The 14802-nt window shown below is 41.6% G+C and overlaps 1 protein-coding gene across 2 annotated transcripts in view; it reads left to right on the top strand.

Moving 5' to 3' along the window:
• Positions 1-14802, top strand: part of kcnq1.2 (potassium voltage-gated channel, KQT-like subfamily, member 1.2) — a 176037-nt gene that overhangs the window by 106747 nt on the left and 54488 nt on the right. For both annotated transcript variants that reach the window (XM_026175315.2, XM_026175314.2), the window contains 4 exons: positions 2562-2637; positions 3491-3585; positions 5056-5096; positions 5927-5988. In XM_026175315.2, the coding sequence (XP_026031100.1) occupies positions 2562-2637; positions 3491-3585; positions 5056-5096; positions 5927-5988 (274 nt within the window). The remainder of the gene's footprint in view (positions 1-2561; positions 2638-3490; positions 3586-5055; positions 5097-5926; positions 5989-14802) is intronic.

Here is a 14802-nt window from a genome sequence, read left to right as displayed (position 1 = left end):
CAGTTCACACAGAAACGAGGGGAGAAAAAAAAACACATCCTTCTCCTCTTTGACGAAGGAGAGCAAAGGGGTGGGTGCTAGACTTTTTTTTTCCTAAAATAGGGACTCATGCTCTTTATGTTTGGTATTGTTTGCATGCATTTCCTCCTATAGCTTGGGCAGGCCCTGCATGGAGGGCAGGAAGAAAGACGGCAGTTCAACAGCCTTTGATGTTCCTGTTTTATGGTCCCATGTCAACGCATTGTCTGTTAAGTCCTTTTGTTGTCCCTTTGCCTAATTAAGACCTCAGAGCGACTTGTTGACTCCACAAAGACCCCCATGTTTAGGGAGACGAGGGTGGAGGCTGTGTGATTCTGTGTGATTCTGTGTGTCAAGGGTGTGTGCGCTTGTATGTGCGGGTCTGTCTGCCTTGACTGGGAAGTAGCTTGAGAGAACTCTTCAAAACAATACACAAAACCCATATATTGGCTTTGACTTAATCCACACTCTTTGCAGACGCTGGGCGTATGCACATGGCCCAAAGGCTTATCAGCACATACCAACAGATGGCTGAAAGGTCACCTTTGTCTGAGACATGTCCTACATGAAACAGAAAACCAATATTAAAATTGACACAAAAAGCAGGGATCAAATAATACCCTCCTCACCCAGACTTTGCACTCCATTACTGTTTGTTTTTGCTAAACAAATTTTGCATTGAAAAGAATAATAGGTCATGTATTGTTCATTTAATTCTGTGTGGGATTTAAGTCTGTAATTGGACAAAAGCCATATAATAGTTCTTTTCTGTTTATTTTGGGGGTGTGGGAAAAGATCAGTACAGAATACAGTATTGCAGTAATATGTATGGGGACATTGTTTAGATCCAGAGAGACCAATAAGAGATATTTTTTAAATAAATTAAACTCTTTGAACAAGGGTCTCGTCTCATGCACCACCATGCTGAAATAGCGAACAAACTTACATTAAATTGGCTTTTTCGAACGATCATCAAGCACTGGATACACTTAGCTTGACCAAGGTGCCTCCTAATTCAGGGCAAGCTAATGGCTCAGTTTCATGAGAAAAAACAGGACAATAACCTGCTTGCACCTACCAAAAAAGCCCCTATTTCTTCCCTTTCTGCAACCAATTGCAACTTGTGGTAACTACGTGTTTGCCCAGAGTCCGAGCTAGTCAGCTTAAGGTGATTTGCACAGACAGGCAACCTGTCTGCAAACAGTTGCAGTCTGACTTGGACTGACTGCAATCACTCCCAGAAAGATTGTTGAAGGTTGGCAAATAATTGCTGTCTAATTTATAAATGCAGACAAATTGCCAACATGTTGCCATCAATCTGAAATAATCTGTGGGAATGAGTACAGCTTAGGGCCAATGAGCTGGCTGTCAGCTGGTTGGTTCTGGTTGAATTTCTGTCTATAGAGACAGCAACCGATAAGTGATTTTTGACAATTTAATCACAGTTAATTGCTGTATTGTCAGAAATACTTAGCATAAAATTGCCAGCTTGACCCCATTTAACTGCAGACTGATTGCAGGCTGCCTGTCGCTGTTTATTGGAAGCATTTATGGCAGGTGCTAGTATTTAGGTATGCTTGACAATCTCATTCTCCATCAAATAATATCTGAAGCAAAGAATGTAAGTTATATATTGATACTAACATTTCTCTTGGAAGCCCCCTAAATGCCCTTGAAAATGTTAATACCTTTTTATTATTATTATACCCCATGCCTTTTTCTAATTCGCATGACAGTTTGACATGACTATTAAACTGCTGCGGTCTTAAGATTATGGAGATCGCAGCGTTGACAAAGGTTGAGACACCTTGTCCTAGGTTATTACACTTGATTTTACTTTGCAGCATGTTAATGTGCTTCCAGTATGTGTTTGCAAGATTTTCTGATTAATGAAATGCAGTAACATCTAAACCCAGTGTGCACCAATGCACAGCAGAGCACAGCACAGAGCGCCTGCTTGAAAAAACAAAAATACATGCCATATAGTCACTATGGTATGCAAGTAAAAGCTGTTGTGTGTTGTGTGCATCAAGTGGTTTTGGTTTCAGTGTTTCATAACAGCATTTTTGTGTGTGTGTCTGTGTGTTGACACAGATGTGCTTCTTTGATCTCAGAAACGTGTGTTTTGGGACTCCTCTTAAGGCAAACTGAATTGGTTTTCTTCTCTCGTTTTCGCAGTGGGTTGTGGATTTACTGTTTTGAGTGAAAAGGCAAGCACCGATACAGAGTGCGGGTTAATCTGTGTTGTTACACTTGTCTGTATCAATGCATATCTGTCAATGCACGTTTGTTTTTCCTGTTTAGACCCACATGTGTTTTGCAGTTGGGTGGCATACGCATTGTTCATCGAACCTGAAAAGCAGCAAGGGTCAATTAGCGCTGAGCACGTAGACTTTTTTGTCTCTCTCTTTTCTTTTCTTTTTTTTGTCCCTTCTTTTCAGGGCAGTTAGTCAAGAACAAACCACTTGACCTTTTACAACAAGCTAAAATGTGAAGTGTTTTTCTTTTGTGGCCTAAATTAGTCTCCTTTATTTCTGTCACAGGTTGTCCCATGCCCAGAGATCTGCGGTAAAAGTCCTCCGCAGAATGAAGTACTTTGTGGCCAGGAGGAAATTTCAGGTACGTAAAGGGAAATCCAGAGAGAAACACTGCAGAGTTAAAGAGACGAGGGAGGGGTGACAGATGAAGAGAAAGACAGATTGAGAGTGTGAGAGGGAGTAAGAGAAGTGTGTAGTAGTATGTGTGGCTACACAGGAAAGGAGGGGGGGAGGCTTAAGGGTATATATCAGCTGTGGTGCTGGTGTGTGTGCTTGTGTGTCTACACATGAATGTTTGTGTGCATGCCTGAAACTTGCACCTGCATGCCTTCTTTGTGCTCACAGTCCAGGCACTGTATCATGGGAAATCTGCTAACCTGTCTCTGGGGCTACAGTAGGAATTCACTTACTGTGCTGCGCACGCAAAAGTCGCTCGCAGTGCTCACGAAAGCGCCCACTTGTATCCACGCTGCATGTTTTTCAGAAAGTTTCTTCGATTCTTCCTGTTTCCAAGTGTTCTATAAGTTTTCGGTTCGGGCCTGTGTGGTGTCAGCTGCAGAGGGCTATACACTGTGCAGTAAAGAGTTCACTGAGTTCTTTCTGATGCTCCTTGTGTCAACGTCACACTACACAAAGCTATGAAAGGGCTTTAACACGATTGCTTTCTACTTGACCATGCACTTGTCAGGACACACACACACACGCGCACACACACACACACACACACACACACACACACACACACACACACACACACACACACACACACACACACACACACACACACAAACACGTGCACACACACACTGGGTTAACAATGAACCCCTTGGGGATGTTTTGGGGACCAAGCAAAAGAGACTGTTGTTGACAATGGCCTTTGTGTCCCACCGTGTGTGTGTGTTTGTTTTTGTGTGTGTGCATGCTGGTATCAACAGCAAGCTCGGAAGCCCTATGATGTGCGAGACGTGATCGAACAGTATTCCCAGGGTCACCTCAACATGATGGTCCGCATCAAGGAGCTGCAGAGAAGGTGGGGCCTTTGTTTTATGCTGTTTGTTGTTCTTTCCATAAGCTTTATTAAGCATAAAGCCATTAAGATGTCTCTATGTATCCAATGCCTCAATCACTGATATGCCTTTACTTGTAAAACCATATTGTTCCTTGTTATTTGTCTGTTAACAAAGAAACACAGTCCCAGATCTGTCAATTTCTCCAGAATTGGGCAAAAAAAAACATGTAGATTTTCTGCACCAAAAGCTTCAAACTTCAGATTCACACCCTTGTTACACTGAAGAAGTTTACATTTCTGGTAGAATCATTACATTTGTCTCATTTTCTGTGAGTAAAATGCAATGTTCTTAATCTGATGGGTGTTTCTATGTAGCTGTGTTGCTGCCCTATTGGCCAGGTCTCACTTAAAATCATTAATCTTTATGGGAGTCCTCATTGGGCCATTTTTCATTTGGTAAATTCTGGCTATATTTACGCTAATAACATTTTCATGCTCTGCATCAATTCTTAAAGACTCAGTTTTAGGGGGTCATAAAACACTGGGGTTGTGCAGCCAAAACAGTGTGCTCATTGCAACTGCTAGCACTTTCTATAACATTTATAGACATTTATCCTATTCTCTGCAGTCTTCATCGGACAGACAGGAGCCTCACTGGTCCCATATTTGTTCTGCCTTGTTATACTTTATAACAAGAGCAGAGTCATTATTTTGAGTTCCAGCGAAATACAGTTCTCGTGAAAGTTAAACCTTTTGTCCTCTCCGTGCGATTTTCTCTGCTTCACTTAAGAAGATGTTCTTTCTTTGACACACACACACACACACACGGCTCTCAGCCGTTATAGGTCAGTGAGAGGTGATGTATTGTGTCTGCTTCATGCGAGTGCATCGCCTGGAACTCGTAACGCCTCCTGCAGTAATTCACGGACCCGTGGCAATGCACTGTTACGTTTTTAAGTCATTATAAAGCAACACTAAATCATGAAAGTGCTGTTAGGCTGACAGTTTTTTTTTTATTACCCCATAAAATCTAAAAGAAAAAAAAGACACTATTAGACACTATCCCAAACACACCAAAATACTGCAAAGACCACTAGTCTGCCAACATAAACGAATAATAAACACATAAAGACGTGTGATTAAGGTGAGGAAAAGATGCAAATGGCTTACACTGAACACTGTATTCAAATGCTTTCCTTCTGCCTCAGTGAATTCGTAAATGCCAGTCGACATAAGAAGTGAAACTGTGAGTTTCAGTGTTTATTTTCAAAGCTTCACATCTCAATAAGAGGACAGCATCCATTTGTCCAACCCCTTTAAGGCTTGCATGTGTGCGCTCTCTGAAAGCAGTGATGTATAAATACAGTTGAAGCGGATGACATTTGTTTAATTTTATTGGCACTATAAAGTGTTTATCCAGCCGAACCTCTTCTGTGTCTGCTTTGTGTTTTTGCCTTTCGCTGTCTAATTCCTTCTGTCTTTCCTTGTCAGGCTGGATGGCACTCTGGGAAAGCCGGGCATGTTTCTTCCAGGTAAATACGCAACAAACGCCAGTGGTCTCCATCTGATAGACAGCCGTCACTCCTCGCTCCATCCCTGTGTTTATAACCAGCTCATCAGTTGTGCCAGACCAAATATGCGAGAAAGAGAGCTCCCTGATGCTTGCGTGTGTATATTTCTCAGTTTGGGTGCGGGCAAGACTGCATGTACGTCCGAATGTTTGCCAGTATGGGAGTTTAAGCACCCTGCTTGTGGCGGTATTCTGGTGAGCGCATATTAGCGCGCTTGTGTGAGTTGTTGTCAGAGGAATTACACAAACACATTTCTTTAATTAATTGTGCAATGTTAAATTAAGTGCCCCAAGCAGCAGCTCCCACAGCTTCCATGCCAGCTAAAAATAACAGCGGCGAGATGGAAACTTCACTGCGCCACTAATTGGATGGGGCGAAACAAAACAAGAATAGCTCTCTTTTCCAACAGGAAGTCGGTTAGCGTGGATGTGATGTAAGGCAGACTGAAAAAATATGAGGCAAATTAACACTGAATGGGGTCCTTAATAAGTTCTAATTACTAGAACTTCGTTAGTTTTTCTTGTAAGGATCGTACTTTTAATGGTTTGATTTAGTCGAAACACTCCTGAAACTGTTGGGTATTTGCTCACATACGTCTTTATTACAAGCTTTAACTGTGCGCACGACTGAATGAAACTTTAAGCTGTCACTGCCAAGTGTGAAGCAGTGAACAGTGGCCTATCGGGCCTTTTACTGGAAGTTATATCACCTTGGAGTAGTGGACTATCCGATTGTATTATATATTATTTTTTATATATATATTCCCTTCTTTTATCTTTTTTTCTTTTTAGGAAAAGGAGAAGATAAAGAATACCCAACTATTGGGGCTCGTCTCATCAGGCTGGAAGATAAGGTAGGCACAATCGAGCGTGTGTGTTTTGTCTGACAGTAAGAGTGGTAAACTGATTAGATTATCTATCTCGTTCATAAGCAGAACGATGTGTGAGTCTGCCAGCATGTGTCTCTGTATCAGATGAATGAGTGCACTGCAGTCGTCTTCCTTTTTTTTTTTTTAAATAGCTCTATTGTGGCTGGCTTCAGTCAGCCTGTGCCAAACATGCACCTCCTCTCTTGAACCCACCTTATCAATATCAGTGCTGTGTTTACACTGCACTTGTGTGTCTGTTCATGCTGTATTTTTAGTTGACCTTACTGGGTAGCTTTTAGGATTTTCCACACCACCCATTCTTTTTTTTTTTCCTGTAGTGCTGTGTAGATTGGCTTGTGACAGCTCTTGGATGTTTATGTTTCCATGAAGAATATAAAAAAAATTGGAAACATAAAGGAGCTGCAGAGAGGCATAAGCCAAAAGGCAACAGCTGTGTTACAAAGCTCATGTGCGACTAGGCGTGCTCTCCTTTAAACATAGTGGAATGAGCACAACATCGTGAAGCCAGCGCGATGCCAGCCGTGATAGACGTTTCCCCTTTGTGAGTTATCAGCTGGATTGCGACGGCGTGCTTCTGATTAATGATGTCTTTTAAGTCGTGTTGTATGAAATGTGTGGCTGTGTGGTCACACGTTGTTTGAGCGGTTGAATACTTGGATTTGAATGTAGGTTTGTGGGTTTTTCGGGGTGTTTTTTTCTTTCCATGGGACTGGTGTACAATTGAAGACTAACCTTATACTCAAGTCGTTCTCACATGAAAACAACTCCTACACAATAGAACAATGCATTCTGCTGCCACTTATTTTCTATTCAGCTCAGCCAGCTAAGGATTTCCCGCACTTGCCTTTGGTATTTACCTTACCATCTCTGTGCACTCATCAGCACCGCCGCTCTCTAATGTTTGCAAGCGCTAGCTGTTCTCAGAGCCCCTTTTTTGCAGAGAGAAGTGTAATGATCGTGAACGAATTTGCCCTCCAAGCCTGCAGACCTCCCTCAGAGATTGAGTTACACCCCATTTGCTTCAGGCTACATGTTGTGATCGCAATCTCCTGATTAGAAACACAAACCCGTGTTGAAAAGTGACACACTTTTTCTCTCTTACCCTTCTTTTTTCTGTGGGGCTCAGCATTGACAAAAAAGGTAAAAAAGGGGGAACTGAGAAGGACATAATTGGGAAACAAATCAGTGGAAGCCTACGGATGCAGGCTACTTTTCCTCCAAAACAATGTGGAACCAATCAATGTTCCTGTAATCAGAGCTGCATTCGTATGAACTGGTATACAAAAGTAGCAAGAGAAATTCATTATTTCCCGAACTGCCAGTCCTTCATAATTACTGTTTTCTTTGAATATGCACCTGCTCCCTATCCTTTCTAGCTTGTGTGTTCAGGCACCTGTTATAAATGAAAAAGGTGGCTTCTTCTTCCTTTCTTTGAAACAGCAGGTGAATGAACCTGGTGACCTTTGATACATTCACTGTGAGGCCTGCATCACTGGTATGGTACTTTATAGATATCTTAGTTCACAGATAAACTTGATACAGTAAATACAGTATTTTGCAAAAGTCTCAAGTGTTATCACTCCTTTCTTTATATTTTATTTTTACTTAACTAACCAGACTTTCTTTTATTTATTTTGGACTTGAGCAATAGTTCTCCAGGACTTCTGAAGGACTTCTTTAGACACTGGCTGCTTTTTTCAACCATTTTTAAAGAAATGTCTTTATTTAGTTTGTTGAACCATGTAACACTGACCTATGAATCATCATCAAACATAAAAAGGCACATCTCAAGGCACGAACCAATGTAGTGTCTAAACATAAAAGACAATTATGCAAAGAAACAATTTAACTTCTGTGCTAGACACTTTGTTATTAACAGCCTGTTGGGAAAAAACATTATTTCCACTCCTGTAGTTTAATCTATAGAGATCAAAACTTTAGCAACACATTTAGCATAAAAAAGAACTTTATTACTTTCAGCCTGTGACCCTTCATCAGGATCATCAAGAACTCTGTAGAAAGAAAAATTCTAGTAGGAAAACTTGAAAACAGCCAACCATTGTGCACCAAGTATATCAGTTCACTCAGTTAGTTGAATCTATAAAAAATGCCAAAAGCCAGTCTGATTGGCAACAACTTTATTGTTCAGCATGACTGCCAGATCACTTGAAGCATACCTGGGTAGGAAAACACACATCAGAATGACTGAATGGTGTAATCCTGGTTATCACTAAGAACAAAATGTCTTTTGTGCTCTATCTAAAAGTAAATATCATTTTTCCCCTTTTTCTCCCATTACAATGTTTAATCTTGAGTATTATAGCTATGCTGTAATGCTCACCACACACTGACCATGCCATTACGGGTGTAGGCTGGACATGAAAGTGACAAGAGATTTTCTACCTTTGCATTTGTCACGTCTGATAGCCGTTGTTCACTTGTCAGTTGCACATTGTTTGCCATACAGTCTCCCCCGCTATCACTTCTGTTTATGTTGCATGACTTCCTACATTTCATAATACTCTGTAAAGTCCAACTTGCATCATCTCCTGTATGTTGCTCATAATGGTAAGCCACAAGCAAAGTGAAACCTTTCTGAAACCTTGAACGGGATCTCTTCAAACAGCTCGAAGGAATTATTCACCAACTCTAATGTTGCCGTGTTCCCATGCCTTTTCTGAATACTTGCTCTCGATGACCCTCGGGCTACATTCATTTTCAAATTCCCACTTTCTCCTCTCCACTGTAAAACGCTGCACATATACCTCTCTGGCAGCTTTTTCTGCTGCAGCTGAGTAAGTAAGATGGAACAATTTTCCCGTCTAAGTATTGTCAGCATATCACTTGTAGATGAATTTATCTTCAGCGGGGTGAAGAGTGCTCTGGCATTGTGTGTCCTGTACAGGGTTAGACAGTGATTTATCACACACAGACAAAGACACGTATACGTCTCTGCGCTTACACTCGCACACACGAGCAAAGAGTTGATTAATCACCAAAGTGTCTAACCCCGCACTCTCGAGATTGAATTCTCCAGAAGTGACTTGGAAACGAAGATGGATGAGTCCCCGTGACAGCGTGTTATCTCTCTGTCAGGCACACTCGATGAAAAATACCCAAATGACAAGCTCGAAAAGTGGCCAGTGTCTTTAAGCTTCAGCGTGTCCTTTCAGCGGGGAGCTCGCTGCATGTGTTTTGGATGATGCCACAGTTTTATAGCAGGACTGTTTTTTCCCCCTTAAAGACAAAAAGGACAGGGAAGTTACAACAGTATGCTTTTATAGACTGTGTAAAAGCCAGCCTGTGCAACGAGCTCCTGCTTTTTAGTTCAGATCCAGTGTAACAATATGGTGAAGTATGTTGTTCCCTGGCAGCAGCTCGGCAACTAAAACTAACGTGTAATCCTTACATTATTAAATTATTACATTATAAGCCGAGAGCAGCCTTTAGTAAAGTAATATGAAATTTGTTTTTGTGAAATTCATGAAATTTTTTTGCAAGATTTAAAAAAACTAAAAATACTAGCGCCCGCTCTACCTCCACACAAAACTTTTTAAATGTCCAATCCCTGACATAATCATTTGTCATTCAAACCCAATTAAAGATTTTGTGAAATACAAAGAAAATACCATCACTGGATCACTGTCAACTAATGCTTAATATAATTTTTTTGATGTACTAATTTTCAGTTTTTAACGTAATTTTTTTTCTAATTACGTCACATTCTGCATGTGTTGAAAATCTGTGCTGCGTTAACAGTTTACATATTTAGACATGAACTTACACAGAAATTAAGGGAAAAGAGTGAAATAATTTCCCTTTTTTCTTTTAACATTTAGTGCTGCCTAATTTAGCAATGAAAGTGTCAGTTGTGTTTGAAAATGTGTATGTAAAACCGTCATCGGAGTCTAGGAAAGAACCCCCTAATGTGCCCTCCAGACCTGAACAGCCATGTGTCTGCTCAACACATCATTCATTATTTGCGTTGCTCTAAGTAAACTACATAGACCATAGATCACACTTGCGGTTAACCTTCCTCGGCTATATTAGGGCAAATATGCTGTGCCGTGTATGTCACGCTTATATCATGTGCATTAGTATGAGGCGTACACAGAAGAATTCATGCTCTGACCTTAATAGCGTCTCAATTAGGTAAGTATGTTGTAAATTACAGCAAAGCCAAATACTAGGAATACTTGAGGGCCGAGACTGAGTGTTGTGTTTGTTAGGAGTCCATCTGTAAGGCATTTAGGGCCCCACGTCTCTAAAAGCATATCTCTGAGGGGAGCAGGAGTTTGTGTGTGCGTGTGTTTAGACTGGTCAGACCCAGAGAGTTTGCAGGGCTTTAGAGACAAGGGCCTGGTACTGTAAACATGCAGGCACATATATACGTATTTGAACATTAAGGCAAATACAAGTGAATATCCAGGCGCACATAAATATACAAATGCACACACACACACACACACACAGAGAAAGATTCACAAAGCTGTTCATCCCCGCTCAGATCTCAACAGCTTCATTATATGTTGAGCCGGTGCAGGATGTGCCTGAGATGAAATGGCTAGAGGGGGGAGAAAAACAGAATTTCATGCCTTAAATCGAATAATGATTTACATTGCGCGCATCAATAAACCCATTGTATCCAATCAAGTTTCTCTCTGTTTTGTGTGTGGGCTGTAACAATTTGAGCCCACATCAATATGAACTCGTTACTGTAATTTCCTCTGGACTGTCTTTGTGTCGTGGACTTTTCTCTGCAGAAACGTTACTTTTAAAGTCACAACAGAACTAATGCATAGAAATCAAAGACGCTAATAGAAAGAAATATTTCTTTACAGACAAAACCACTACGGCATAATGAGCTGCCTGTATCTTCAGTCTCATTTTGGCCTCAATCCTTGTGCAACACTTCTGATTTGTGATTACTGCAATAAAGCGACTTAATGATGCCGAAACATCATTTGTGAGTTTCACCGCTGGTATGAAAAGAAGGCCGTTTAATCTGTCGTGGATTTTGAGTTATGTCTCTTAAATTCGTACCTCGTCTTATCTTTGGGGAAAACAATTAAATACTTATCTTAACTAAGAGTGATTAAAGTGCCCCATGCATCCTCCTTTTCCTCTCCCTGGGTCATTGTTGTCACTCCGTTTGCTTGTCTGTCTGCCTTTACCTTACGAGTCCCCCCCACTCTCGTTCTGTTTTGCTTGGTGTTTCGTCCCCTTTGCTCTTGTTTCTATTACCTGTTTTTCTCCAAGAGCACCCTGTCTGTTGTTGTCCCGTGTTTTGATATATGTGTGTGTTTGGTTGCTCTGCACTCAGTGGGGGTCGGACTGACCGGACCAGTCCAAACAAAGAGAGGAAACTTGGCAAAGGAAGCACGTGCAGCACACACATGCACACACACGCACACAGTTATGTGTCCATTGACTCACATTCATTTCCTGCAGACTCACTCCAGACTTTATCATAACAACTACTTGCCTAACCTTTTACTGTAACCTTAACCCAGACCTAACCTTTAAATATGTATTTGCGTTAACATTGAATGATTTATGTTATGGAGTCTCGCTTTTTTTCCGCACAACATGATGTCCCCATAATGTCACCGTGTAAACACGTTTAGGTCCCCACGAGCGCATGAGCTGTACCCAGACCACACACTCAAACATTACAAATCCTGGAGCTCGCGGCTTTGGTGTAGTTGCTGCAGTGTTGCTGCCGGGTGCCACGGACAAGCACATGCAGAATCCCCATGCATGTCTGGACTTGTCTTGGCGATAGTTGCAGAACACAACATCCTGGCAGCTCCTGCTGTATTCCTTTAAATCTAGATGCTTGAATTGTCTTTTGTACAGATGTCATCAAAGTGACTGCTCACACCTGTGCAAAACAGATTTATCCTAGCACATGTGCTTGTGCAGCACACAGGAAGCATTTTTTAATTGTCCTAGCTAGGCCCAGTAATTCTCTTCTACACCATCGTCTTTTTAAAAAAATAATTTATCTCCAATAATTTCAGCTGAGAATCCAGTAATACCTATCTTGGGTTGACATGCTGTGTCATAGCAGCAGGTTTAAAGCTCCTGCAAATCATCAATACAATACAAAGAAGCGAAATGACAGCAATTTTTAAACATTTTCTATATATGTAAAATGATTTCTATTAGGATCATAAATTCCTGCGCCGTATTTTGAGGTCTAATAAACACACAGTGTTACATTTAATCTCCTCAGTGGTACCTGTAGCAACACACATACAACACCGCAGCCCTTCGTGGCTATTTTTGCGGCCTTTTTTTCAGCCTTGTCTCTGATCTTGGCGCCCTTTCTTTGACTCACTTTGCCTCCCTGTAGCTGAAGTGGTCTTTCTCACATCTACACTTCCCACTGTTGATGTGGTATCTTTATAGCTCTGCGAACTTGATAGCATGCAGTGGGTGGTGTGCTGCTGAGTGAGCTCGATAGTGCACCAAGAGCAGCAGCGTGTTGTTTGTAGTGCGGCCCGGTAGTAAATCATGTTTCGGCAGTGCGCTGGGGATGCAGCCCCTGGCAGCTCCCAGACGGCCCTTGGCTCTGGCTCCCTTCTCTTAGCGCCACTCTCTAATTTCAGAGCCGGGACCCTGCCTACTACTGTGTCTTTACCACATTCCCACAAACCAGAGACGGACAGTCTGCCTGCATGTCTGGCTACTCGCTCTCCATCTCGCAGTCTCTCTCTGCTTTTGTGTCTCTTTCTCTCTCTATCTCTGTTTTGCTCACACTCCCTATTTTTTTACCTCCTGTCACAATCTTTTTTTTTTTCCCCCTGTGGCTCTTGTTCCCAGAGATTGCCCCTTCATCTTTCCCTGCGTTTGCATCGTTCTGTGCCTTTAGGATTATAGGTCTGCAGTCTCAATCATGGTTTCTAAATCATGTTCTACCCTACCCTACTGTGTCATGTCAGCTGCCCCCCACCCTCTCCTGCGAATTGCTTTCTGCTTTTCTCTAGAACCCACTTTGGGCTAGTTCATTGGCTCCGAATACCCATGCTGCATTTCCATTTTAATTGCCCAACCTTTGCAGGGCCTTGGGATATATATTTTTGCACATATATTTTATGGCCTTGGCAAAATGCCCCCTGCTACTTTTGGTTGGACCTGACCACTAATGCACTACACGGACCAGTTCATTATCAGCATGGAGGTGTGAGCTTATTTAAGTAGGTTATGAAAGGGTCAATATACAGTTCATGAAACAGGGGTCTGTGTTTTATTGGGACCTGCAGTCTTGCTAATACACACTGCTAAGTAGCCCTGGTGCCACCCTACTTTGGAGTGCTATTAAATCAGTCTACTGCATGGAACAGTAAACCAGCTGTGAATAATACCAAGCTGTGTAAATTACTCCAGAAGCCATCAGTGTAAATGTCACTGCCGTTAAGTCAAACCGGGGGACGTATAATGGGCAGTATGTGCATTCTGCATGTGTTGCTGTATCTGTGTATTTTCTGCCTATGACTGCCTATACCCTTATCAGCTGGGTATTGATGAATCAGCATTTCCTATCAACAGTAATGCTTTGTTAAATCCTTAATTTTTTTAAATGCTTTTTGGTTTAATTCCAGTTTTTGTTAAAAACCTGTGACCTGATTTTTTTTATATTAGCAGTAATTCAGTCCTGACACTACTAATATATGAACGTTTATTTCATTCTTCATTTGTAGGGCACTTAAAATAAATGTTGGGGGAAAAAAGATAAGAGATTTTTTAATCATCGCTCCATTAGCTATCCCAACTTTATCCTGTAGAGGGTGATGGGGGGCTAGAACCTATTCCAGCTGACCAAATGCAAGAGGTGGGAGGTGCTCTGGACAGCTTAGCAGTCAATCATCAAGCTAATACAAGAGACAGGCAACTGTGCATGCTCCCACTTACACCTACAGCCAATTTTCCTATTACCCTAACATGCATGTCTTTGAACTGTGAGGGAAAAGCTGAGCACCCATAGAAAACACAGTTAGAACATGCAGACTCCAAACCCTCTAAAGGATGAACGTCTATAGCAAATGGATGAATGGGTGACATTGTTGAGTCCACAAACTCTTGAGTTACTTTAGCTAAATGTGAACATGTGAAAATGTTGACTGTAAACAGACCTTATGGGTTACCATGTTACTTTTGTGTGTTAGCACATTTGGTAATTAACATTAATTCAGACAAATTTTCAAGTCCATGGTCAAACAAGAGGAAAAGGGATAAGGTCATCTGTTGGCCTTATTGTCCGTGCAGCATTTCATTCCACTCCATACGCTAAGTGCTCGGATCCTTCACTCTGAAACCAAGTGGAGAACCGTCTGACAGGCAGACAGACGAGCATTTCCACCCCATTATGCAGGAGAAGATTAAAAATAGGATAAGGTAAATTTGTTGCTGAGTGTTGTGCCATGCAGGCTCGAACCTTAGTTCATGGAATAATTTTAAGTGGCTGTTACTAATGCAGGCGTGTTTATGGCTGTGTAAAGATTTGACTAGGCCACTTGTGGTTCAGACATTGGCCCTATAGTACTCTGTGCCCAGACATATCCTTCAGGCAACAGTAGGTTTGCTACTGCCCATAGTAACGTGTGTATTTGTGTGTGTGAGTGTGTGTGTGTGTGCATGCACACCTATGTGTTTCGGCCAAGTCAAGTTTCCCATTTGCTTTAATAGAGTCAGGTTTTTCAAAACACCTAATAAGCCTGTCTGTATCCCGCGTTGAGTTTTTTTTTGGTAAGTGACTAATCACTTTATGGAAAT

This window comes from Astatotilapia calliptera, chromosome 7, assembly GCF_964374335.1.
Source record: "Astatotilapia calliptera chromosome 7, fAstCal68.1, whole genome shotgun sequence".
NCBI classification, from domain to species: domain Eukaryota; kingdom Metazoa; phylum Chordata; class Actinopteri; order Cichliformes; family Cichlidae; genus Astatotilapia; species Astatotilapia calliptera.
The sequence above is the reverse complement of the archived record's forward strand: the minus strand, read 5'-3'. Positions and strand labels throughout refer to the sequence as shown.